The sequence below is a fragment of the Vanellus vanellus genome (assembly GCF_965231255.1).
Source record: "Vanellus vanellus genome assembly, chromosome: 1".
NCBI lineage: Eukaryota > Metazoa > Chordata > Aves > Charadriiformes > Charadriidae > Vanellus > Vanellus vanellus.
In genome coordinates this window covers 221,675,967-221,702,341 of record NC_138905.1, presented here as the reverse complement: position 1 = coordinate 221,702,341, position 26,375 = coordinate 221,675,967, and the positions used below count along the sequence as shown (strand labels likewise).

At 41.3% G+C, this 26,375-nt stretch overlaps 1 protein-coding gene across 1 annotated transcript in view; it reads right to left on the bottom strand.

Annotated features, from left to right (window-relative positions):
- Window positions 1-966: 966 nt before the first annotated feature.
- Window positions 967-26,375, bottom strand: part of PGM2L1 (phosphoglucomutase 2 like 1) — a 43,160-nt gene continuing 17,751 nt past the window's right edge. The window contains exons 3-14 of the mRNA XM_082498707.1: window positions 20,327-20,433; window positions 18,051-18,135; window positions 16,995-17,078; window positions 13,848-14,041; window positions 12,717-12,906; window positions 12,385-12,479; window positions 11,406-11,586; window positions 8,825-8,918; window positions 5,831-5,960; window positions 4,305-4,494; window positions 3,577-3,710; window positions 967-1,257 (exon numbers count right to left, since the gene is read on the bottom strand). Coding sequence (XP_082354833.1) covers window positions 1,155-1,257; window positions 3,577-3,710; window positions 4,305-4,494; window positions 5,831-5,960; window positions 8,825-8,918; window positions 11,406-11,586; window positions 12,385-12,479; window positions 12,717-12,906; window positions 13,848-14,041; window positions 16,995-17,078; window positions 18,051-18,135; window positions 20,327-20,433 — 1,587 coding nt within the window. The 3' untranslated portion in view covers window positions 967-1,154. The remainder of the gene's footprint in view (window positions 1,258-3,576; window positions 3,711-4,304; window positions 4,495-5,830; window positions 5,961-8,824; window positions 8,919-11,405; window positions 11,587-12,384; window positions 12,480-12,716; window positions 12,907-13,847; window positions 14,042-16,994; window positions 17,079-18,050; window positions 18,136-20,326; window positions 20,434-26,375) is intronic.

Below are 26,375 nucleotides of genomic sequence, written 5' to 3'. Positions count from 1 at the left end.
TAGGAAACAAATAATGGGAAGCTGTTAACAATTTGCCCTGAAAATAAAGAATAATAATATCTGCAAACCGCTATTCTAACAGAAATTAGCTTACAAGACAGGACCAAAAAGAAAAAAAAAAATCATGATTTAGTAACTAAAAATAATAATCAGTGGTGTCAGTGTCTCACCTCCACTTTCTTCCCCCCCCCCTTTTTTTTTTTTTTAAATACACAGTCAGTATGAATTTAAGCCATCAAAACCAAAAAAAAAAAAAGTTACTAACTGGACTTTTCTTTCAAAGTTACTGAATTTCTGAAACCTTTATTAAAAAAAAAAGCTGAAGACCCTTCAAGAGATGTGGGGCAAAAAATGGTTACAAAGCCTGTGGTAGTTAAAACGGGCAATTTAACCACGGAATGAAGAAATTTCTATTCCTTCGGAAGCCTTTGAAAGGCACCAGGTAATTCAAAACGCAGACTGCAAGTGGACCTGCATGTGTTGCCGCTCTGGTTTCACTGTCGAGTAAATATTTGAAGGTACACACAGGAAAGATACAACGCACCAAGAGCACCTTTAACAACAGAAGGATACTTAAGTAGCTGAAAAATGTCATATTGACCAAGTTGCCTAAACAAGAAATGCTAAGCACTGAACTCTACTTCAACATTTTTGGAAAAATTAAGACCTGTAACAACGATACCTACATTCACGCACAACAGCGAGGAAGAAGCAGGCCTTTTTTGTTTTTTGTCAGTTTGGAGCGATCGCTTCCTTCAAATAGCGGGACCACCTGATTTTAAAACCTTTTCACATAAAAGGTATCGAGTACCCGAAATTGTTTTAAGACAAGATCTCCTGGCTAAGATCAGCCGTCTTAACCCCATTAGGGCAGTTCATTTGCATTGGTGGAGGTTAATTAATCTTTTGGTTGAAAGGAGAGAAAATTATAATACTAAATTCCATTCTTTTCTCTCCCGTCCTCTCCTATGCCAATTTTCTGGCCCAGACTTTGGTGAAAAGCCCAACAAAAGAATGCTTCTTCTTTATAGAATAAAAATGTAGCTGTTGAACACACACACACACAAATCTTAAACAGAGTTCTGTTCTTGGTTCCTTTGTTTTGCGTGACGCAGTGCAGGCGGTCACTTCTTTGAACACCAGTTAGTGGAGATCTAAGCGGAGCGCCAGATCAGTCCATTTTTATCAGGTTCAAGAAAATTCTCAATCAAAGCTTCAATAAGCTTCTGAAGTTCTTCTTCCAGCACGCTTCTGTCACTAGAAAGAGAACAATACCATGTCAGAGGTTTGATAAACACCAGGCATCTATTAAAAAAAAAAAAGAAAAAAGGAAAAAAAAAAAAAAAAAAGCAAGATCTGATGGTGACAGAGTGGCTCTGTTATGTTTCCTACCAGCATCAATGCGTAGAGATTCCAACCTGCTCACTTTGGCAAGCTACTTTTCCGTAGGGACTACTGAAATATTAATTTAAATTAAAGAAAAAAATAATCGCCACTAGAGGGCTCTAAGCTAGCAGAGCAGACACAAGAATTAATAAATGCAAACCCAACGCAAGACTGGCCAGACACAGACTGTAAATGGATTAAAAAATAAGAATGACCTACTAATAAAGAGGTAGATACCCTATATTCTTCTCTACACAGCATCCAGATGCCCATCTAGGGTATCTCACTGAATTTTGACTAAAGTGCAGTTTAGGGGGATTGAGTAAATCAGGCAAAGTGTCATGGCTCACAAGAGGACACTGTAACGTACTGATCCTTTCCCTATTTAAACACCCAGACATTCATTTGAGTAAAAAGACAACATCCACATGCACAAACACTAACGCATTGCAACACACCTTCAAGAACCCATAATCCCTCTCCTACGCCCCAAGTCTCACTGGAGGGAGAGGAACTCAGTCGTTTTTTAATAGAGAATAGGCAAAACGGGCTTATTTACATTTGCTTTGTTCATTTGTGGAACTAACAGTATCTCATTGCCCTTCGGGTCACCACTTCCTTTAAAAGAAAACACCCCAAAACCGCTGCAATAAAACTGACTTTCCTGATGTTCAGCTTTTAAGAATAATCAATAAGCAGCACCACAGAGAAATATTTGCAAAGCTATTACGGAGAAGAATGCTTTTTGAGGTTCCTACAGACCCTTCTATGCCTTGAACCAGGGAAGCTTGAAAGCTTTTCAATTTCATGTTCCAGATAATAATTGCTGTTAACCATCGGTATTACTAAAATTAAAGGTCGATGTATTTTTCTGACTTACAAGAATGAACAGCGGCAGAAGCCCAAATGAGGCATCAAAGCATCCTTGTGTACTTTGTTTCTCACCCCACTATTCCTACTCATCTGGCCCCCACTTGTGTTAAGATCAGGTTAAGGACAATATTTCTAGCATCTACTTCTTCCTTGTCGGTGCAGCTCTTTGCCTCAACTATATCTTACCTTTTATTCAGCATTTACACCAAATGGTACCTTGCCCACTCCCAGGTCTATGGAAGCACGTTGTAACCGACGGGAGAATTTCCCTACCCACATAACAAGGGAGCGCATTCATACAATCGGAAAGCTGATCAAATAAATACAGGTTTCTGGCAAGAGCTGCCATTCAGAAAACTGGGATGTAGAACTCCTACCACTTCTCTGGCCTGCTGTTATTCCACGCTCAGTTCAGAACCATTTAAAAAACAGGATTCAAAAGATGGTCTGTGGTCACGTTAATACACTTCACATAGTAATAAACCACATTTTAAGTAGTTCAGCAACCTGTGCAAAGCTGTCTAGGCATGGATCTGCGTACCCCCTCATGTGCACATTTTACAAGCAAAGGCAATCTACCACTCGTTATCCACCCACTGCCTAAATCAAATCAAAACATTCAGTAATAAGAATACACTTACCCTGAATTCCTACCAATAAGTAGAAATAAATACTGAACCAGAGACCCCTTTATGTTATTTTCAATTCTCTGCTCCACAGGAACGGTGGGACACAAGTCTAAAAGATGAGGTACTCACATGATTTAGGTTAGGAATCCAGTTCAAGAGCCTGCTTCTCTGTTAGCTACACTGAGAACCCACGCTCCTCATTCGCACTCCTCATTTCAATGGTGTTGACATACTCTGTATTTTCCCCACCCCCCTTTTAAACTGGAAGAAGCTTAATCCAGCTGGCTGTCAAAATGGGACAGACCTCTAGTTCCTATCCAGTAGCTCAGAGCAATGCAGCAGATTCCCAAACACAACAGGAATCCACCTGGGTTTTAGCGTACTTGTCAGTAGCAGCACAACTTCATCACTTTTTCATTCTATGTGAATGAGGATTTGGGTTAATAAAAGAAGTCTCCTACTGTAGCAGATGTTGAAAATTCAATTCTTTGTCTTACCCACCACAGAGCTCACTTATGAGCAGGAATGTGCATCACTGGCCGGTTTAAGAGGCTGGAACGGTCAGCTGAGGCTCAAGTCTCCAAGGAGGCAGCAGAGGAACCCCCTCCACGCAGGGAAGAGAAGCCCGAGCACTGACCTTTCAGCCTGACGGCACCCTGCAATGTGTGTGTGCAGACCCACTACTGACCTCTGTTCAGGCAGCGCGCACATCTCCGCGTAGTATTTGATCTTTGGTTCTGTTCCACTTGTCCGAAGGGTGGCAACACAACCATTTTGAAACATAAAAGTGATCATCTGACTGCTTTTACTCACTGGCAGCACCTACACAAACAACAACATTTTATTACAGAACACCCCAGCTAACACAAATGGGGAGGTTGTTGGTTTTAGGTTTTTTTTTTGTTGTTGTGGGCTTTTTTGTTGTGGTTTATTTTTTTGTTGGTTTTTTTTTTTTCTTTCTTTTTTTTTTTTGTTTAAAAACAACATTCGGTACATACAAAGCTAAATAAACACACTGAAATCCCCTGCAGGTTACATCCACCAGCCAATGCAATAGACTGGAACAAGCCATTTCAGCCTAATCAGGCTTAGTACTTCTTACTCCCGTTTGAATTCCAACATCTGGAAGCCTGTGAGACAGCTTAAGACTTGCAGGAGCATCAAGCTCACTTCAACGAATAAAGTTGAAGTTGTTATTTCAAAATAACATTGTTATATCAAAATAGTCAACACAACAGCCAAGCCATGCCACATTTAAGCAATGATCTCCCAGTAAATGTTGTTAAGCAGTCTCAGATGATAATTATACTGCCATCTTAGTTGACATAGTACGTCTTTCTGCGTAGTTCTTGGTGTATTGAACTTTCAGGCTCTTCAAAAACAGAATCTCTCCTGCAAAAATACTTTGTAACTCACCGATTTCTTATTCGGCTGGCTGCTATCGTAGCCAGTGGTAATATCTCGTACATGTAATATGTTGTAAATACCACAAAATTTGGGATAAGACTGAGGGGCATCAAAGTTCCGAAGTTTCTCAAATATCCTTTTGATAGTAGGAGGATCATAACACAAGAAATAGGAAGTCTTTGATATGTGATATCCATACCTGCAAGCAGATTAACATTTTCAGTTACAAGATTCAGAAGTTTTCTGCACATTTGGTATCTAAAGAAAAGCTCCTCTGTGGAAAAGCAAGAACAGAAAAAGAATGCAGTTCTCACAGCTGTGGAAACAGATATTTATAGGCAAATGTTTGGACTCTGAAGCAGATTTCACTGCATTAGTCAGAACATCTTGAGCTATTTTTAAATTCAAGCAAAGGTTTCGGTTCCAAAGAAATAAAAGCCAACCATTTGGCCAAGTGCAGCCTCAGTAGCCCTCAGCAAGTTAATATGCAGTATCATTCCCACAACATCAAAAATTGTCTGCTGTAGCCACACGAGCAGCCACAACAACAGATTATTTCAACAGCCTCCGAGGAAGGTGACCGATTATTTCATCTGAGTTAAAACTACTATCCCCAAACAGACCTAACGCAAGCACTCACTAGGTGCAGCAAACATGTTTGCACGTCGAAATTTAAGTTGATCTGCACTATATTCCCCCAACTCCTCATTCTACCGAGACCCTTCTCTGCAGCTTAAAAAACTAAGTGTGACTGGAAGAAGAATCCTTCTGTTATCATTATCATTGACAGCTTTTGAATCCAGCTGTGCGGAATTGTTTCTGCTACAGTTTGCAAATGACAGAGCGAACTCCTGAGTGCCACAAACAGACAAACACTGATCATCATTTGTGCTTCCATGTTCCAAGTTTAAGGGCCACAATCTGTCTGAAAAGGAATGGCCTATGTGATTTGTTGTAACTGTGCCGCTAATCCTGTTAAAGCATAGGAACTTCTGCTGATGAGCTGGGCTTATCACAGCACAACTTTTAATTCTGCCATAAACACGTTCCTCATTTTATTGCTGTGAATTGAGCCCACAGCTATGGAACACAGGCCATTCCTTTAACCTCTGTTCTATTACAAATCTCTGCAAGAACAGCACATGATCTTCTCACAATCCCCAGACTGTGTTTCTGTGAAAATATTAAGTGTTTAAAGAGAGGCATACAGAGCCCAACTAAGATAGAGGTACCCATCATAAGATAAGTTACATAGCATGAACCAAATAAGAGAGAAAAGTTTGCCCTGGTGGATCCACATGCAAAATTCTCCCCTCTCACAATTTATTGCAGAAACGCGATAGAAAGGGCCTTTTTAGTCCTTTGGGAGATAGGGTATTCAAGTGATATCTCTTAATACTGAAGACTGTAGTCCATCACAGCACCAGAAAAAACACCTCACAATGAGAAAACATGAGGGACAAATTAAAAATATTTACTAGATTATTCCCAGCTCCAAATAGCAAACTAGAGCATACTAACGAGAAACAACTTACGTTTCGTATATCTCAATGAGTTTCTGTGCTAGCGTTAGGTTCTTGCCCTCCAGGTAAGTTGCCATTTCAGCTATGACCACAGCAGCGCTTACACCATCTTTATCCAACACTGAAGTGCCACACATAAAGCCTAGAAAGAAAAAAATTGATTGTGGAAAAATAACCTGACATATTATTACACCGATTTACTTGATTGAAGTTTTAACCTTTTTCCTGTAAAATAAAATTGGCTAATACATGTAAGATAGTTTTATTACTGCACATGCATTCCACTTTTCTAAGAAATCTAATTAACTTAGGTGTTATAGGGCTGGAAAGATACATGCTATAATCAATTAATTCCAGATTGATAACATCTGCTCTGAGGAGATCTCTCATACTACAGTGCTGAAAATAAAAATTTGCTTGTTTTGTGCAAGGACACCAACACTGCAGACAGTCTTACCAGTAACTGGAATGAAAGGAACCCAGAGATGCCCTGGTGGCCAAGGTGGCCAATGGCATCCTGGGGGGCATCAAGCAGAGCGTGGCCAGCAGGTGGAGGGAGGTCATCCTCCCCCTCTGCTCTGCCCCAGTGAGGCCACATCTGGAGCACTGTGTCCAGTTCTGGGCTCCCCGGGTCAAGAAGGACAGGGAACTGCTGGAGAGGGTCCAGCAAAGGGCTACGGAGATGATGAGGGGACTGGAGCATCTCTCTTCTGAGGAAAGGCTGAGGGACTTGGGGCTTTTTAGTCTGGAGAAGAGAAGACTGAGGGGGGATCTTATCAATGCTTATCAATACTTCAAGGGAGGGTGCCAGGGGGATGTGAACAGTCTTTTTTCAGTGGTGCCCAGTGACAGGACAAGAGGGAACGGGCACAAACCTGAACATAGGAAGTTCCATCTAAACACGAGGAGGGACTTCTCTCCTGTGAGGGCAGCAGAGCACTGGCACAGGCTGCCCAGAGAGGTGGGGGAGTCTCCCGCTCTGGAGGCATTCCAAACCCACCTGGACGCCGTCCTGTGCAACTGCTGGAGGTGCCCCTGCTCTGGCAGGGGGTGGAATGATTACTAAAAATGATCAATAATACAGCATTGGTCACACATTAAGGAAAGGTATAAAATCAAAAGGCTTCTAGGGTAAAATACAGCCGCAGCTGGTATGTGACGAATCTGCTACATCTGCAATTCCCTGTACAATATTGCTTGCAAAGCAACACGGGGAGTGGAGTGGGGTGGAGACTCCAAGGCCAAACCCTGTGATAATCCAGCAAACATGGGAACGAGATGGCACCACAGAAAAAAAAAAAAAAAAAAAAAACAGTGCGAAGGATGGAGCGGGGTGGAGATACCGCAGCTAAAACTCTGTGATGAACTGGGAACTTGGGGACCAAATGGAGCCCTCAAAGGTCTTATAGAACTGATAAACTGCCTACTTGTTACCCTGAGCCAACGATCTGTCATTTTTTTGATGAAATGCTGTCCTTTAGTGCATTTTGCTCATTATAATGTCATTATAATACCAAAACACACCTCCATTCCAAATGCTACCTGCCTCCAAGGTGCGACCACTCCTCCTTGAGTCTACACCCTGAATTTTTCATAAACTACACCTTTAAATGTGAGGCGAGAAAATTTTACACCATAATGAAAGTATTTACATCATAATGAAAGTATTTATGACTAGAGTCACTCAAACTCCACCTTGAAGATAAAAAATAATATAAAAATAGCCCAAGAAAAAGGGGATATGAGGGAGGACACCATCATGGACTTCTGGGACCAGTCGATGGGCTGAGCCTCTCTTCCCCCCCAATAAGGATGCTTGTGGGTAAGATTCGAACACTTGGCTATACCAAGTGCTTCCCCAGGAAAACTTAGAAATGTCTATATAGAGTGGTTTTATAACTTAGCGCTTTTGTAACCGAGCTATATCGCTAGCATCTTTAGTACGTGCACGTGCTTTGCAGACAGTCACCATCACTGGCAATCCAAAAGAACTTGTGTACCTGTTGTTTAAATAAACTGTACTGTGTGGGCAGCTAGTCGTTTGGGTTTTCTCACTGAAGGCGACCGAAGCGTGGCTGTGCTAGTTCATGAGCACAATTGGGCTGAAGGTGTTGTGTATCCACACTATTAGTATATCCAGAACCATAACAGTTTAATATATATTAAAAACACCTGGACTGATAGTGGTGAATTGGGCATCACTCAGAATTTAAATCTAGCCATGCCTAGCTTCCCACCTCGGTGAGGAGTGTTAGAACGCAAAGGGGTTTGTTTTCTGCCAAAACTACTTCACCCCTTAACGCAACAGGGGGGTTGGACTGGATGAGCTTCAGAGGTCCCTTGCAACCCTGACCAGTCTGGGATTCTGTGATTCCTGTAGCTAAAACATTCGCTACACAGTTCCATACAGGTAAGTGCTGTCAGGAAGATTACCAAGATAAATAAAGTGCTGAAGGCAAGGTCAGCAGGAATATTCACACACTTCCACAAGGTATTAAATACTATTCCTGCACACATCTGGATTGCTCACACATTGTTCTGAAGTATGAGGGGACGGTGTACAGCTCCTGGAGGAACTGCGGTACCGATGCAATGGATAGTGTGACCGAAGCAAGCCACGCCTCCGTTCCCCATACCCATTAATAGCAAGTCCTCACAGAGAGGACCTGTAAGATATTAAACTTCTTAAAAACAGATCCTATGCTTAATCTCAGCTAAAAGACCACAAAGCAACAGTCATTTGACTCTGGCATCTCAGGACTTTCAACCTGTATCAGCACAGGTTTGTATAGGGAAACTGCACAAGCACAGTATCAGAATCAGAGATTCATCCATCATTTATTATGATAGTTGGCAAGCTGATTTAATGAGAGCAAAATACTAATACTGGTAACTACAAGAACAAAAAGTACCTTTGTGTTTTGTTCCTTAACTAAGACCACTCCTTTTTAGTCACATTTACTCCACGCAGTTCTCAACATTTTAAAGGGATATTAATACACATACCAATAGACTCTTCAAATGCAAAGAGAACTTCTTTTCCATTATCTAGGAGATCTTTTACTCTACTTCCAATCCATTTAAAACCAGGGAGTGTTTCCTGAAACAGGAAAAAAAAAAAAGTGCATTAAACACACATTTTTAATTTGGTTTCAAGTCAAAGAAGATAGTGTAGCCACTATTCTCTTCACTTCCAGGATGCGTCCTCGAAGGAGGATCTTGTGTTCTAGACTTGGCAATTCAGAAAAAAAAAAAAAATAATGGAGGCCTCAAACTAGAAAAGAAAGGAAAAAACAAAAGGATGATGCATTCTGAATTTTAGGGTAAATGGTGCAGAGTCAAAACACTGAAGCTTAAGGACATTTTTCTTATTTTCTTGAAATAATTTCCCTGAATTTAAATCTAATGAATTGACCAACAGAATAGGGACAATAAAGACAGACATTAGACAAGCTGTATCTTCAGTATATATTATGAAACTAAGGCAAAGAGTCACCAAACAGCATTTTACTAGTGAATACTCAACTAGAACATGAATATCAAATCAAGGAGTAAGCGTGCTTGAGAGACTGTGCCTCATATCAGATAAGATCTTCTGTGGCGCTTATCAGATGCGACAACAGCACAGAGTTATTCAAAAGGAAAAGTTACAGAAATATAAACAGCAATTTTGGGTGACGGGAGGGAAGGGCACTGCCTGTGTTCTTCAAATCACCCAAAAGCAGTCAAAAGATTAGAAACAGTCCTTCATGGAGAGAAGGAAGGTACAAAGAGGGGATGCTTTTAGAGGAGACCAAGGGGTTCTGTAAATTCCCAGCTGTTTTCCAGTCAAATGTGTCCCTTTCCAGAAAAAAAATCAACACTGTTTAGTAAGATAATGAAATAATTCACTTCAAGGCAGTGATACTCAATCTGATCAAGCATACTTTTTTGCAGGGTTGCTTTCAGTTTTTAGTTTTCATCTTGTCATTGTTTGGCAAAATATTTTTTCCTATTGCACGTGGGTTTTATTAAGACACATATTAAAGAAGACCTGGAACTCTGTATGTTTGTGCTAAGCTTTAGAGTAGTTGCATCTTACAGCTAACATTGGACAGTCTCAGAAATCAGCACAAGTACTTGATTTGAAAGCAGGAACTAAAATAACTGTCAGTCTGCAGGGGTAGCCCCCCATTTTCTTTTTTAGCAAGTCCTTAATGAAACTACATTAAAGATCTGAACACCAACATGCTGGAGGGGAGGGATGCCATCCAGAGGACCTGGACAGGCTGCAGAGGTGGGCCCAAGCCAACCTCATGCAGTTCAACAAGGCCAAGTGCAAGGTCCTACATCTGCGTCAGGGCAATCCCAAGCACAGATCCAGGCTGGGCAGAGAATGGATCGAGAGCAGCCCTGAGGAGAAGGACTTGGGGGTGCCGACTGATGAGAAGCTCAACATGAGCCAGCAATGTGCGATCGCAGACCAGAAGGCCAACCGTACCCTGGGTTGCATCAGAAGAAGTGTGGCCAGCAGGTCAAAGGAGGTGATTCTGCCCCTCTACTCCACTCTGGTGAGACCTCACCTGGAGTACTGCATCCAGCTCTGGAGTCCCCAACACAGGAAAGTCATGGACCTGTTGGAGCAGGGCCAGAGGAGGCCACAAAGATACTCCAACAGTTGGAGCCCCTCTGCTGTGAGGACATGCTGAGAGAGTTGTGGCTTTTCAGCCCGGAGAAGAACAGGCTCTGGGGAGACCTTACTGTGGCCTCCAGTCTACAGGGGAGCTGGAGGGGGACTTTTTAGAGGGGCATGTAGTGATAGGACAAGGGGGAATGGCTTCAAACTGGAAGAGGGCAGGTTTAGATGAGACATTAGGAAGAAATTTTTCACTGTGAGGGTGGTGAGCCCCTGGCACAGGTTGCCCTGAGAAGCTGTGGCTGCCCCATCCCTGGAGTTGTTCAAGGCCAGGTTGGACGGGGCTTGGAGCAACCTGAGCTGGTAGGAGGTGTCCCTGCCCAGGGCAGGGGGGTTGGAACTGGATGGTCTTCAGGGTTCCTTCAAACCTAAACCATTCTATGATTCTATGATAAGAGAGTTCCTCTGTCTGTCACAATTTGAAGTAAACCCAAATTTAAAACCTACTAGTGATCTGGGTGCCTGAAGGAACATTGTGTAACCTGTAAGCGTTTGTTACAAATTCATCAAAAAACACTCCATTTTTGTAGTAAACACACTAAGTTTCATTCTCTCACACAGAAGAATTTCCCTCTAGGAATATAACCAAGACAAAGGCATTTCTAGTATATGTAATTTAGGTTTTTATTTGTGCCACCTGTTACAGCCTCCTTGCAGCTTCACATAAATTGATCTCACAGTCTGTATTCACTGTAACATGCACTGAGAAGCGCTGCAGATGCTGAAATCAGGCTTGTCTAGGTAAAACAGCATTCTCTGCAAGTTGGAATGCATTAAAACTCCCGGCTGAAAGACTGGAAGTTATCTATTTTTCATTCTGTAAAGTCATAAGGTGTGGGGGAAAGGGATAGATGGAGAACATGGCAATCCGATATTACTCTGCCAAGACGACATCATAAAACCCACACTTACTTCAAAGTGAAATCCCTCTTTAAGTGCAATTGCCCTCAAAATTTTCGAGGAGACTGTGGTCGCTAACATGTAAACATTCTTCACATCAGCATCTTCGGAGCAGTTTTCCTTCCAGCAAGAAAACATCCACCACCCAAACAAAGCTGCGAGCTCGTTGCCCGTGAATACCTTCCAGCAGCCACTGCAGACAGGACAGAAAATTTAAGAGCTCTTTCAGGTTTCCCAGGAGCATCAGCTCAGGGGGAGATGTTTTCCGCAGTCACTGGAACAACAGGAATCTGAGCACACTACTGACAAGCCGCTCTATACGAAGCCACCGCACTAACAGGACTCCACATTTATCACGTCTCAATGATTTACAAGCCCAGTGCGTTCTGTTAGCAAGCAAAGATACAAATTAAGTATCCTTACCGTCAGCTTTAAAACAGCTTCGGTCTTTTTAATTTATCGAACACAAGTATAGCAGTCTATACACTGCAGTCAGGCATTGCCTGCACAACTGCGCGTTATAGACAGTTACTTACACAATGATCAGAATTTTGGCCTGTTAGTGGAAGAAAAATAATTTCTATTCAATATGAAGCAGCCAGGGAAAAGCAAACAAACAAACAAAAACCCATAACAGCTAACTGTCCCGAGGCAGAATTTGTTTGCCTAACAGAAGTGAAAAAACATTAACAAGATTTTACTGGTCTTTAGGAACCACTCAACTTTTCAGTTCAGTTTTATTTGTCCATTTACTGTTAACACCAGTTAGTATTTAATCTAATCTTGTCTGACTTATTAACTGATTTTATTTAAAATACATTATTTAGGTGGAGCTAAAAAGATGAAGCCAGCAAGAAAAATATCCAAACAGTTAAGTCACAACAGGAAAGAGTGGGCTGAAGGTGTGTGACTGTCTACCATTTAGGGACATCCCACAATTTTCACTACCTCTTCTGCAGAAAGAGATAAAATAAAAGGTCCCATCACTTACTTCTGCTGTTCTGCCACTGCTAGTCTATCTGCATCTGGGTCAGTGGCCACTACGACTTTAGCATTTTCTTTCTCTGCCAGCCTCAATGACAACTCCTGGTAGGAGAAGAGGGAAGGGAAAAAAATAAAATCACAAGAGCAAATAAACTCACAGTCTTCCTACTTGCACGTAACATGCAGTGAAAGAAAAACATCATATGGACTGTCCACTGAATTAACACAGCTGAAAGCCAGGTACTCCCTGTTCTCTTCCCCAATTTGTTTTTCAACACAGTTATCATAGCCAAACAAAGGAAAGCTCATAGAAATCTGATGATGCAGAAACAAAAATACCAGCACAGATTCTCCTTCTTCAGGATTTGGGCATTTGACAGTAGAGAAGTCTGGATCGGGATCTTTTTGTTCAGGTACTGGAATGGGGGGCTGAAAGCCAAATGCTTTGAAAGCCAACTGCACGTAGTCATGTCCAACTCCATGAAAAGAGGTATGAACAAACTTCAGATTTGTTTGCAGGTTTAGCTCCCTGCGAAGGAAAAAAAGAATTGCGGTAAGATTTTAGTTATTTAATACTACTTTCACATGGGAAAGCAAAAGAAGATGCAATTACACTTTGTACTATTCTGCTGATTTCTGCATTAATTTCAAAGAAGGAATGAGTAAAAAGTGCTCATTTGGGCTTTTACTAGAAATTACTTGTTTAAAGCTTCTTCTCCTAGAAAATGAGATATTTACCTTCCGCTGAATCGGCTGAAAGTCTCACAAGAACGAACTGTTAATTTCTGCATCAAACTTGAGCTCTTCCACCTCCCTGAAGATCTTACTCCAGCTCTTCAGGAACTACATGATTCATCCTCCTTCTTTTATGCTTGTCTTCTGCCCCACCTGACCTTTAAACTTAATCTTCTCACCTCTATTCCATGCATGTACACCTCACCTTTACTCTGAATGTCTGCATTTTATTCAGAACTCTTTGAGCATATTCATATGCATAAATTGGTTCACACCAGGGTGCTTTAGGGTAGCCTACTGCCCAAAGGGAGGCTGCTTTATTGTCAAGAAGTATGGTTTAGTCCTAATGATCGTGACCATCTAATTTAATGACACATCAAAGAAGGGATGCGGTGAGACAGAATGGGGAGATGACCAGAAATTGTTCCCACCACGAAGAGCACAGAGCAATGGCCTCAAGCAGACAGTGATGTCTGTGGCAGAGTGCAGCACCCAGCTTCTGTGAGCCGTAAAGACAGAAATCAAGTCACTGATTTGTGACGATAAAAATCACTACAGGCATGTCCAAAACTATTAAAATTTTGGAAGGCAGCCCATGCCCTATACCCAAATCCAAAGTGTTTATGTATGGCTGCATCCCATGCTTTATTATTGAAGTCTATCCATCAGCAGTCAGTTTTTCCCATGTAACCCAGAGCTTACTTAAAAACATAATTTTTTTTTTTTATACAATACCTATGATAACAGATCTTTTTCAGATCCTCCATGTAACAGTCACAAATTTTCTTCAGAGGATCCTGTCTAAGGGGACTGGTGTCTACCAAATTCTCATTCCACGAGCCATTCCATGGTTCGACACATTCTTCTATACATTTTATAATTTCCTTATCGTGAGGAGAGGTGATCTGTGCTCCATTTTCCCAATAAACCTGGTATAAGTTTAAAGAAAACAAGACACAGGTTATTTACAAAGATTATTAACTTGATAAATTCTTTCAGACATCGGATTCCACATACTTCCCGCTTCTTGGAGTTACACAGAAAAGGCTATCATCAGAGTAGCTTGATTCTCGAAAGCCATTTGGAACCATATATGTTACCATTTTAGTTATATAATGATAGCTACTCAGCAACATGACTTATTGGTTGTCCCTATGGAAAAAGGGAAACATTGCACCCATTTTTAAAAAGGGTAGAAAGGAGGAACACTGGGAACTACTGACCTGTCAGCCTCACCTCTGTGCCTGGGATGATCGTAGAATAGATCCTCCTGGAAGCTATGCCAAGACACATGGAGGACAGGGAAGTGATTTGAGACAGCCAGCATGGCTTCACCAAGGGCAAGTCCTGCCTGACCAAGCTAGTGGCCTTCTATGATGGAGTGATTATATCAGTGGACAAGGGAAGAGCTACGGATGTTGCCCATCTGGACTTCTGTAAGGCCTTTGCATGGTCCCCCACAACATCCTTCTCTCTAAATTGGACAGATATGGATTTGATGGGTGGACTGTTCAGTGGGTGAAGAATTGGTTAGATGGTCACATCCAGAGAGTAGTGGTCAACAACAGCTCAATGTCCAGATGGAGACCGATGACCAGTGGTGTCCCTCAGGGGTCCATATTGGGACCAGCACTGTTCAACATCTTCATCAGTGACACAGACAGTGGGATCGAGAGCAGCCTCAGCAAGTTTGCCAATGACACCAAGCTGAGTGGTGCGGTTGACACGCACCACTGATGGGATGGCATCCAGAGAGACCTGGACAGGCTGGAGAGGTGGACCTGTGTGAACCTTAAGAGGTCCAACAAGGCCAAGGGCAGGGTCCTGTACATGGGTGCAGGCAACCCCCGATATCCATACAGGCTGGGGATGAAGGGATGGAGAGCAGCCCTGCTGAGGAGGACTTGGAGGTACCGGGGCTGAAAAGCTGGCCATAAGCGGGCAATGTGTGCTGGCAGCCCAGCAAGCCCCCGGCACCCTGGGCTGCATCCCCAGCAGCGTGGCCAGCAGGTCAAGGGAAGGGATTCTGCCCCTCTGCTGCGCTCTGCTCTGGGGAGACCCCCCCTGCAGTGCTGCCTCCAGCTTGGGAGCCTCAGCACAGGAGCTGGTGGAACGGGGCCAGAGGAGGCCCCGGAGCTGCTGGGAGGACTGGAGCCCCTCTGCTGGGAGGACAGGCTGGGAGAGGTGGGGGAGTTCAGCCTGGAGAAGAGAAGGCTCCGGGGAGACCTCATTGCAGCCTTCCAGTCCCTAAAGGGACTACAGGGGAGGTGGGGAGGGACTTTTTTGGGGGGCATGTAGTGATAGGACCAGGGGGAATGGCTTCAAACTGGAAGAAGGGAGAATTAGATTAGATATTAGGAAGAAAATTTTCACTCTGAGGGTGGTGAGGCACTAGCCCGGGTTGCCCAGAGAAACTGTGGCTGCCCCATCCCTGGAGGTGTTCAAGGCCAGGTTGGACGGGGCTCTGAGCAACCTGGGCTGGTGGGAGGTTTGGACTAGATGGCTTTTAAAGGTCCCTTCCAACCTAAACTATTCTATGAGTCTCAAAAAAAATCTGGTATTTAGCTATTATGACTGAAATCATCAGGACGTGAGAAACAGAAACTGGGCACTTTGAGAGTGTTGTGCAAACTGTAACAGAAGAAAAACATTACCTTCTACATAGTTTGGCATTCCTTTTGAAAAAGAAGCACAACTTGTTTTTGAAATCAAAGTAAAACAGATAAGCAGTGTGCCAAGGTACGTGTTTTTCCATAACTGAACAATCGTAATCTTTCAGCTGGAAACACTATCAAACTCTGAACCATAAAAAGTCTTTGTTAAAGAATTATTTAGATGCCAGTTTTCCCACAGTTTGCTTCCAATAGCATGATTGAGCTCACAGTGCAGCCTTTCTACTCGGACCAATCTGTCTCTTGTCCTCTGGCTTTCATGAAACCCAGAGATACTCAGTATCTTCAAAATTATGGGTTTGTCAAGTTTGGTTAAAATTGTCCAAAACCTTTAGAAGCTGCTGAATTCACTGGGGAAGTTGTGAAAAATAAAAGAATATCCTGGGGAAAAAAAGTGCTTTGTGTGAGAAGACACAAAAATAATAGCTTCTTGATAAATGCAGCACCTGGAAAAACTGATGTGGCTTATTTTCTTATTCATTGCTACAGCTAAGCAAAAGTAAAGGCTGGTGAAGTACTTTACAACTTGTTCCACAAAGCACAAGTGCAGTACAATCACCTCCAAGAGTCCTCTCCGTGTAAGTTAAGACTGGTTTTCCTATCATTGCCATTCTCACTGACCTGTTACTAAGCTTCTAGAATGCTCAACTTTTAGTTCAGATTCTTATAAAGTTTAGAAAGGAAATCCTGTGTTATAGTACTGCATAAGCAGTATTTGCTATTATGGATGGCTATACCCTTCCAACCTTTCAAAATTAAGCCACACACCTCTCTTTCAACGCCCAGAAAAACAACCTTGCAAGGAGCAACACGCTACTACATAGTTTTATTAACCAACTCTTAAACCGTCACCATCTTCAGCACAGTCACCTACTGTATGGATTAACTCACCTATGTTCTGGCTTTGTTTTAAACTAATTTTTAAGTTTAAGAAGCAAACACATAAATTGCTTAAGTGTTTCTTCAGTTGCTGATTAGACTCTATGGAATGGCACAACAGACTTGTGCTCAAGATACACCAGGAGCGTGTTCTAATTGCAGAGGAAGGTGTGTGTAACGCAGGTTACAGAACAATGAATTACTTGAACTCATTTCTCCTTCTAATGTACAGGCACATGTGCTCCAGAAGAAGCCAAACACTAAAGGCACGTAGGTAATACTGGAAAGCAGCTGGCTGTGACAGGCTACGAACTTCAAGTTCAAGCCTTACCTTGTATCCGTTGTCCTCCTTCCGGTTGTGGGATGCTGTGATCATCACACCAGCCACAGCTCTGAGCTGCTGAACAGCGTAGGGCTACAAAGGAAACCCAGAAATGTCAGTTTACCCAAGAGTTCCGCATGCCGCCACAAATAACATTATATTATTAGGACAGTTATGCAATAGGATGCTGCAGGAGAAGTGGCTCGATGTTTCACCAGTTTATTAGAAAACTATATATTAAATGCTCATCATTCTGGTTCCTGTAATGGAGAGAAAACTTGTTATATTCTGTTGCATAGGAACATCATTCTGTTTACCAATTACATTCTATTTACCAATTACACAAACACAATCGTTAACTGGCCAACTAAAGAACCTCTACACTCAGATTACAGTAGTATTTGAGAAAGAGAAAACAGGTTGAAACAGAATGAAGGAATTCACCAAAAGGCTTGTTGAAAAACAAGTTACAGGTATTTCCAGCCAAAGAGCAACCAGTCCCTTCAGTCCTCCCCTCGAAACAAGATCCGCGGCATTACACAGCACCCTAGAAAAGCTTGCAGAATAGAAAACAAGGATTTAAAGCCCTGCAAGAAAAAGCTTCTGTGACTAGAACAGAAAGCTCTATTTTTTTGAGATATTAAAATTAGAGGCAATGCTTCATTTCTTCCACTCTGAGCAGTAGAAGTCTTATGTCCAAAACGATACAGTCCCTATATATAAATACCATTTTTGACCCTCAGGACACCCAGACGTTCCAGCCCAGAATAAGAGAATAGCAGAATGCTTCACCAGTAATTAACAGAGCAAAGCCAGGACTGTAATAGCTATTGCCCTCGCACAGCATCCCAGGGTGAAATGGGATTTATCGACTATCTGCATACAGAAAAATTCAGCGACGTTCTTCTTACAGCCTCCTTGAAGAGCCAGATGTACCGAACAGCCCTTATATTTCTGTTTAAATAACAGAATTGGAGAAGAAAATTGCCAGTTCACATTTCTGGTAAACTTCCAAATACTCCATTACCTGCATGGTTCAACAATATAAAGAAGATGACGACTCACCACAAACGGTGTAGGGACATATGTGGAAAAGAAGTATACAGGTACGTCTTTAGCCAGTAGGACTGCCGCAGTGAGCTTTGCAAGTCTACCAACATGAAAAAGAAAATATTCAGTCAATTCAACTCCCCATGACAACCCAACAACCATATGGCATTACTGTAACCTTCATTTCACTTGTTCCTTAAATCCATTTTTTTTTCTTACACTAAAAGTAGTATTTTACAGTTTACACAGTCAATGTCATACAGCTTCCAGGTTACAGAATCCAAGACAGTGCTTTTATTTGTGACTTGAAAAGCACAAGGCACTTCAGTCAGCCACATAAATAAACCACTGATATCAAAACCAAAAGATACAGAACCTACTGGTGTGACACTTGTCCTTCATTCAAGGACAGAACCAATCTCCCAGACAGTTTAAAGTGCCAGATGTCTGCAACTGCAGGTTTGGAAAAGGTTTCAGTATCCCACACAACAAAGCTTGTTTACCAGCCTTGTTCAGCAACTTCAGACAATATCAGGGAGCAGATCTATTCCTGAAATATACTTCTGCAGACCAGAACACTCTTATTCCAAAAAGTTTAGAAACAGTAACAGCAGCTGATTTTTTAAACCTTGCCTTGATTATAAACTTCTCCTTTCAAGCAGTAGGGAAACTCATTTTCTTTCAGGTAACTGTTTGATAAGAAACTTCCTTTCAAGTCAGGTACACGCAGCTCAGCGGTTAATGGGAAGTCTCAGAGCCAAAACAGATGAGAGATTAAACAGTGTAAGTTTGCTTTGCTCAGTCATTTTTACCAACAAGCATTAATACTTGCTTCCTTATCTCCTATGATGAGCGTGCTGTAGTCCGAGTTTCAGTTACTCAGAATTTCACTATAGCACCTATCAAACGTAACCTAAAACCACTTAGAAGAGTTTGAGAGCTCAGCTTGTAGGTGAAGCTACTGAAATTTTGCTTATGTATCACAATGGTTTACATCAACTTAATTACGGGATACAGCTGGACGGTCTACCATCTCCCTCAGCACTGGAACTGATGCAAAGGAAAAGGTGCCCCTGCCCACACAGTGCTGTATAAGCATGCTGATCCAACTGAAAACGCTCTTTTGGACAGGCTCAATTTGATTTTAGGACTACTGTAACTGTATGTCATCCCAAGGGGACAACAGAAACAGAGTTGAAAACTGATTTGCTCCTTCGACATGTGAAACACGATGACTGTGCTGCCATCAAGTCTGAATTACAAGCTTTGTGTGGCTGAAAAGGAATGTTTTTCTTACACTTCCACGTTTTTAAGCTGTGCATAACCCAGAGAATTTGGGTAAGAGCCTTGCAAACAGTGTAACAGCCAAGTTTAAAACCCTTATGCCAAAGCCTGGTGGATACCGTGCCACACACATGTAAAGAGCAGACCGGACCACGTGGAGAGGCAGACTTCAGGGGAACACAGAAACTCTTAGAAGACAGTCACTAGATTCTGTGCTCTATTATACAAAGAACTTTCACATCCCTAGAATTTTAAATATTGACAAAAATAAATTTTAAAAAGCCTACATTAGTTAGAACAATTAACTACAATAACTAAAATAATTAGCTACTAATTAACTAAATAATAATTAGCTACGGGGCTGGCTTTTTTGTAAAGCATGTCATTACAACATGTGTTTTGCTCCCTGAATGATAAGGAATTAGGATTCCTTAGGAAATTCAGAAAGCCGTTCTTTTAGAGATTCCCTCTCCCAGCAGAGTTTGGCATCACTGGAAATTTACATTTTAAGCATTCCAGGTAAAATATTCCCAATGTGGAAATACACTGGGATTGCAGACTAGCATAAGGGTACCATAATACTCGGTTACAGTAAGGTTGCAGGTAGAATTCTTTTCCTCCAAGCAAGGTTAAATCAGATGCATAATACAAAAGGAGTGTTAACAATAGTGCATTAACATGTAATGACTTCAAGCTAGATGTCAGTATTCTCAATTTACCTTCACATTCAAATTTCTCTCCAGGCATATCAACTTCTTAATGTCTGCCTAATGGTCTTGTGAATTTAGACTAAATTCTTTGGTGAAGGGACTAGCCTTACATTTCATATTTACGGACAACTGATATTATAAAGGCTTTAGTCTACACTGCTCTTCATTACTATTTAAAATGGACTAAGGGAGGGGAAAAGGTGTGTGCAGTTCATGACAAAAATATTCTGATAGAACAGAACACATTTAAAGCCACAATTTAATTTCTAGTCTCACAAATGTAAGCAATACTCATACTTCTTACTGCTGCAGTTGCTGGTGACCTGACCTCGTGTGTCATATCCAACAACAAAGCCTCTTTGCTTAAAGTCTGAAAATGACCTCTCAAGGTACTTGTAGATCCCCTGGAAAGGAAAAAAAAAAAAAAAAAGAAGAAAAAAGAAGTAGGGAAGAATTAGGTCTAGTGGTCTAGTGCAGCACACAAACATTAACAATGACTTTTCACATAGGATGTGTAATGTCAGTAGGCAAAATACAGCTCAGCAAAATTGTCAATAATGATATTCACAAAAGCAGCATGTTTATGTTCCCCCAAAGTGTTCACAGATAGAAAGCAAGCAAACAGAGAAACAGTTGTGGGAAATAAAAGTGGTACAACATAAGTGACCAAACAGCATAAAGAGAAAGCTTGAGCCAGCAAAATCCCCAAACAGACACCTGTTTTCAATATGTACTGGGCTTTTGTGTATTCAAACCATCTTCTTAAAGACCCAATTGAGCAAAATCCATTTTTTGAAAGTCCATCCACTCAGGCAATTAAGGCTTGTGTTAGTCAGCACTAGTCTTTAGCTTCGTGTGCCCAGTACAGGTCAGACTCCTTCTCAGCACTGCTTCCAAAGTCTTAGTTCTAAATTTGCATTAAAAGGATGCTTCACCCTTGCCCACTTTTTCAAAAGGAAGTTTATTGCTGGCGACCTGCTCCAGGTGGACAGATTAAAGTCCTCCATTGATACATTAGCACAAATACAAGCCGTCTTCTATACATCAATGCAGAAACAGAGAAGACCCCCGCACAGGAAGAAGAAAGGGGAGCGGATGAAGGGAGTAAACTTTTAAAACACATTGGGGGTGAGGAGAAATATGTGCTGGAACAGCCACAGGAAAAAAAGCAAACAGCCTCTGAGCCAGCCACCCCTTTCTTTTCGAAAAGAGATGGGTGCTCTTTGAAACAGCCCAAGACACGACGTGCCAGCTTCACCTTCCCTGTGCCCTTCGCGTCCATTCACTTCCCAAAGAACCTCTCTAGAGATCCATCAGAGAACCAACGTCGGGTGGATTGGCAGTTTGATAAGGTGGAAGCACTCATGTTAGCAGAAGTTTCCAGAGGCTACAGCTCACTACCATCGGGAAGCAGCCTTCCTTAACACAGACACTGCGCTGTGAACTTACCGTAGCTGAGCTCATCTTAAAAAGGCTACATCTTATGAGGGTATGAGCCTCCTCTGGATAGAAAGGGGTGGCAGTGGTTTGTACTAGAATTCACCATATTTTTCCTCCAGAATTAGGTGCAATTCTTTGCAATGTCCTTATCTGGATCTGACTCTGTATCACCAGTAACCAGTCTCTTAACTAGAAAGCTAGCCTGACTCCCACCCATGAAATTCAGCTGAGCTCAAATTTTTTTAATGGTTATTTCCTTTTCCACCAAATAATGCACTTCAAACGTGAACAAGTGGATACCAGCATCTCTTTGGAGAACAGTTTCAGCCAGCAATGTAGTGTTTCCATAGTGGGATCCACAGAGGAAGAAAAACTTTTAAATAAATAAAAATTTTTGAATACTGACAGAACTGGAAGCTGTGCCATGGCACGATCAGCCGAAGTCACCTTCACACCAAACTGAAATGTGTTGAGACACAAATACATTCACACCACCCTGACAACTTCTCAAGAACTTTCAGTCAGAGATGTAAAGCGGTATGAGACAGGAATGGGAAAAACTTGTTCAAGTTGGCTTGAGCAGATTAACTTACATTTACAGAGATGAACAACAGATTTCTTATCAACAAAACCTTATTTAAGTAGTGGTTGAGATCAGAGCACATTGCAGAGATTTATCTGTATTAGTTCCTCAAAAATCAAGACACTGCACACACAAGAAAATATATACAGAAGCAGCAGGACTCTATTTGACAAACAGGTACTAATTAGAAGAAGAAAACAGAGGCATATAAACTTTTTCAGAAGCAGCACAGATCAAGGTGAGTTCAGTAACACTCCTGTCCACAAAAATTCAACACATTACAAACCACAAAACACTCGACAGCTGTAAAAGTGCTCCCCGTGACTTCCATTTCACACCCGCCCCCCCGGAGCTCTCCCTCCACTGCAGAGGCACCCCTTGAATGTTCTGGCAACCCTGGCATTTCTAGGATTCTGCACATCAAATTTCTTCCTCACCCTTTACTTCCCAATGACAACCATCACAGCTGGAGCCCACACCCTTACACATCTCCCAGCTTTCTGTTCCCTCACCACTCAAACACAGAAGAACTGACTTATTTTTGTCACAAAGGGCCTATACTGATCTTTTTAGTAGATTTGATCTTCTGGACTTTCTCCCCTGCACCTCATCCCAGCTGTTTCTGCCTGAGCATTTTTGGCAGGTATGGGGTGCCACTATAATTTAAATAAAACTCTCCTCAAGGGTGAGGCAAGATTTTTCCTCTTTAGCCAGCTCCACTGTTTGACAGGGATTGAAGATTTCATACAAATAAAAATAGGAATGTCTTCACTTTCTGCCATGGAGAAGTTTTCCTTAAAATTAAGACAATGTGATATGCAGTATGAGAACAAAATACCTAAGCTTAGCCAAAGATCCCACAGCTGACGTTAGTTCAGCCCTACTGGATTTGTTTACCATCCTAACACCTTTATTAAAGCTGCAGGAAACAAAAATAAATTAAAAACAACAGTAAGAGGAAGTGAACGCAGCGTCTCTCCACTATCTGAACCCTCTACTCAAGTTCACACCTATTTTCTTCCAGGTGCCATTCTCCCTTTTTCAGAGGGCCGTCAGTAACTCCAACACCTCTTGGGGTAAGTCCCTTCTTAAAGTTTCTCAACTTAAAGAATTTCTATTTCCTTTTTACAAGACTCAGGGTTTTGATAGTGTCCCCATCTAAATTCTCCTGGGATAGCTACTCCTTCTAAATTGAAGATATTCAAGTCAACATCTCACCATTACATACTTGGTGATAATTAATAATTTATTAGCAAGTGTCAGCATACAGATGTATAACCACCTCAGTGGATCTAAAACAAAATTCTCTTTAGGTGCACTGCAGTATTACAAATATTCACACCACTGCACAGTTCAGGCGATATCCCTGTGAATTTTATATAAATTCACAGACAAATCTAGTCTGCTTCTACAGCCACATTTTAAATAACCCTCTTGCATGTCCAGGCCCTTATAATTAATTTCAAAAGAGAACTGAGGGAAGAATGATGGCGTCAAGAATGGGATGGAAAGATTTTTGGTTGATGAAATCAAGACAGACAGTAACAGCTTTACGAAGCCCAGTATTTAAATCTTTCAAATATTATATTAAGCTTTGCTTATACAGCAAGAGGAAACTCATAGCAATGATGTAAAGATGACGGGTTTTGTCATTGTGGAGGTCAGTGACGGATTATTTACCTATTAATAAAAGCAATTGCTTCAGCAGGACAGAAGTGACACTTGAGCAGCAAAATCTAGGCTCTATGCGTAGGTTATGTATCTACAATCTTCAGAAGGGTCAAAAACAACTTCTGGATATTCTGTACCTTTCTGGATCTGACTTTTCACAACACCAATATAATCATGAAAATGAAGAACACAGCATGCCAATTAACTAAGGTTTATTTTAACTGAAGGAAATATTTTAGTTACACTGAAATCTACTTTTCTGAATAGCCATTTATTCCTGTAGCTTGAAAGAATAAATAGAGAGACAGGGTTGCCCATTTTCAGGTTCGGTTCAGCAAAACTGTTAATGTCATTAGCTTCTGAAACAAGAGTACTTGAACAAAGAGATTAAATCTGATGCAGTTTACTTCAGAAACAAGTTCTAATCCACTTCTCAGAGACTGTCTCCACAACAGATTGCTTTTTCTAACATGATATGTGGCTTTAATAAACAACTAAAAATAGAAGCTCCACAGAGGGAGCAATTGAATGCAACCCAGTTTGCTACTTTCAGAAACCAGTAATGCCCCTGACACTGAACTTGCAAACACATTCCCTACTGACCCAAACAAAACTTTTCACTTTCTGCCAAGAATGTGTATCAGTCAGCCCATCCAAGCTCAGTCATGCTTTCGCCAGACTGGAAACACAAAGGCAGCACGCAATGTTCAGGCACTGGGTGCGTGAGCGACTCCAAATTCAACCCATTGCAAAGGCCAAAAAGCAAAGTGAGTATTATTAACTTCCTCTGCATTACCAAGATGTTTACTCGGCTTCAAAGAAAACCAGACTTGTTTAAAGTAACTTCACTACTCTTAACAATTCCATCCCTGGCAAACTGCTAGTTTTTAAAACTATTTTTTTCTTAATCTCTCCAGTTTTTTCCCCACTGGATCAGTGGAGACCACCTGTACCGCATCAGTAGTTTTGATCATACCAATCCAGTATTTGTGGCAGATGAGTTTGGCACGCTCAGCTCAGAAAGGCCAGAATTGAAGGAAGCATCATTCTAAGATGTGTCCAGTTTAGAGATTAGAAACCTAAAGCAAACTTTCTGTTACACAGACCCAAGATGATACTAAAGAGAAAAAATGTTCAGATATAATGGGTTTCAAACGCTACCAATGAGCTCCAACATGTTACTTCTATTCTTTTCAAAGCCTGTATAAACAGCTATTGGAATTTGGTGTCACCGCAAAAGTCTGGGCTCCAGTTGTACAAGTCAGACATTAGCGGTATGTCAAACAGCTTAATCAAGTCCCAGCTCTTCCAAGTTTTAAGCACATCGCTTCACCCCGAGCCAATAGAAAACAAATTATTTCAGTCATTTCTACTGAGGGACTTGTATCAGAGCATTAACCTGCAAATAGACGATGATTTTAAAATGCTGAAATACACAGTATTAAATGAGAGATTTTATCAACCCTTTGTAAATCATGTAATAAACCACCTTTTGTCATATGGCTGAAGTTCCATTTATAAAAAAAGTACCTGACAAAGTAAATAAGATTCAATAGGTTTGTCATAATGAAAACTTCATTGATGTTCCAAGTACAATGGTTACAAATATATCAGTTCATTATCTTTTCAACAGTCAAGACTTAAGGTGGGAACAGATAGGATCATAGAATGGTTTAGGTTGGAAGGACCTTGAAGATCATTGAGTGCCCCTGCCCTGGGCAGGGACACCTCCCACCAGACCAGGTTGCTCAAAGCCCCATCCAACCTGGTCTTGATGTTTAAACATATTTAACATACACAGTCCAAACCTATTTCTATTTTATGTGTGCATAAGGAAAGGAAATACAGAACATTCATTTTCTGACTCATGCTATTCATTTTCACAAGGATGATACTTCTCTTTCCTTGCCTCCCACTACCTTTGCTGAGGTGACAGAAAGCTATATTTTGCAGATGATGAATCCAACTGCTTTTTGCTTAATATTTACCATAATAAAGTATGTGTAAGAATGCCTACTGAAGTTGGGAACAACAGTTTAACAGAACTACAACTCTAAGTAAATCAATGTTCAAATTCAGACTCTTCTTTCACATGCTCGAAGTCTTGATAATATCAATTTCAAACACACTCTGAATTAATTTGTTATGAAGTTCAGTTGTAAAGAGTAGTTATTTAATCAATGTGGTTTGGGGAAAAATTGATAGGGGAACACATCAGCTGAAAAGCACCCTGATACTGTACAACAAACAAATTTAAGAACAAATCCACTATGAGATAGCAATAAAGAAAAGTAGCATGGATCACTTTTGATCAAAAATTGAAGCAACGTCACCTGTTCCTTCCAAAGGCATTTATCAAAAGGTAGGGAAAGAAGCGAGACAACTGGGTATCAAGTTCTTTGAGAAAGAATATATCATCTGCCCTTGAACAAAACAGCGCTTCAAAGAAAAGCAGAGATGATTAAGCCTGATACTAACCACCAGGCTGATTTATTCGGACAATCAACACACATACAACTCATTAATATTGCTTGAAAGAGAAGTGGGGAGGGAAATGGAGAAGAGTCTGATCATTTTCCAGCCCTCTTTTGGCATGCAAGACCAAAATCAACAGAGGAAAAAAGGAGGGTAAACGATACTGAAGAAATAAGT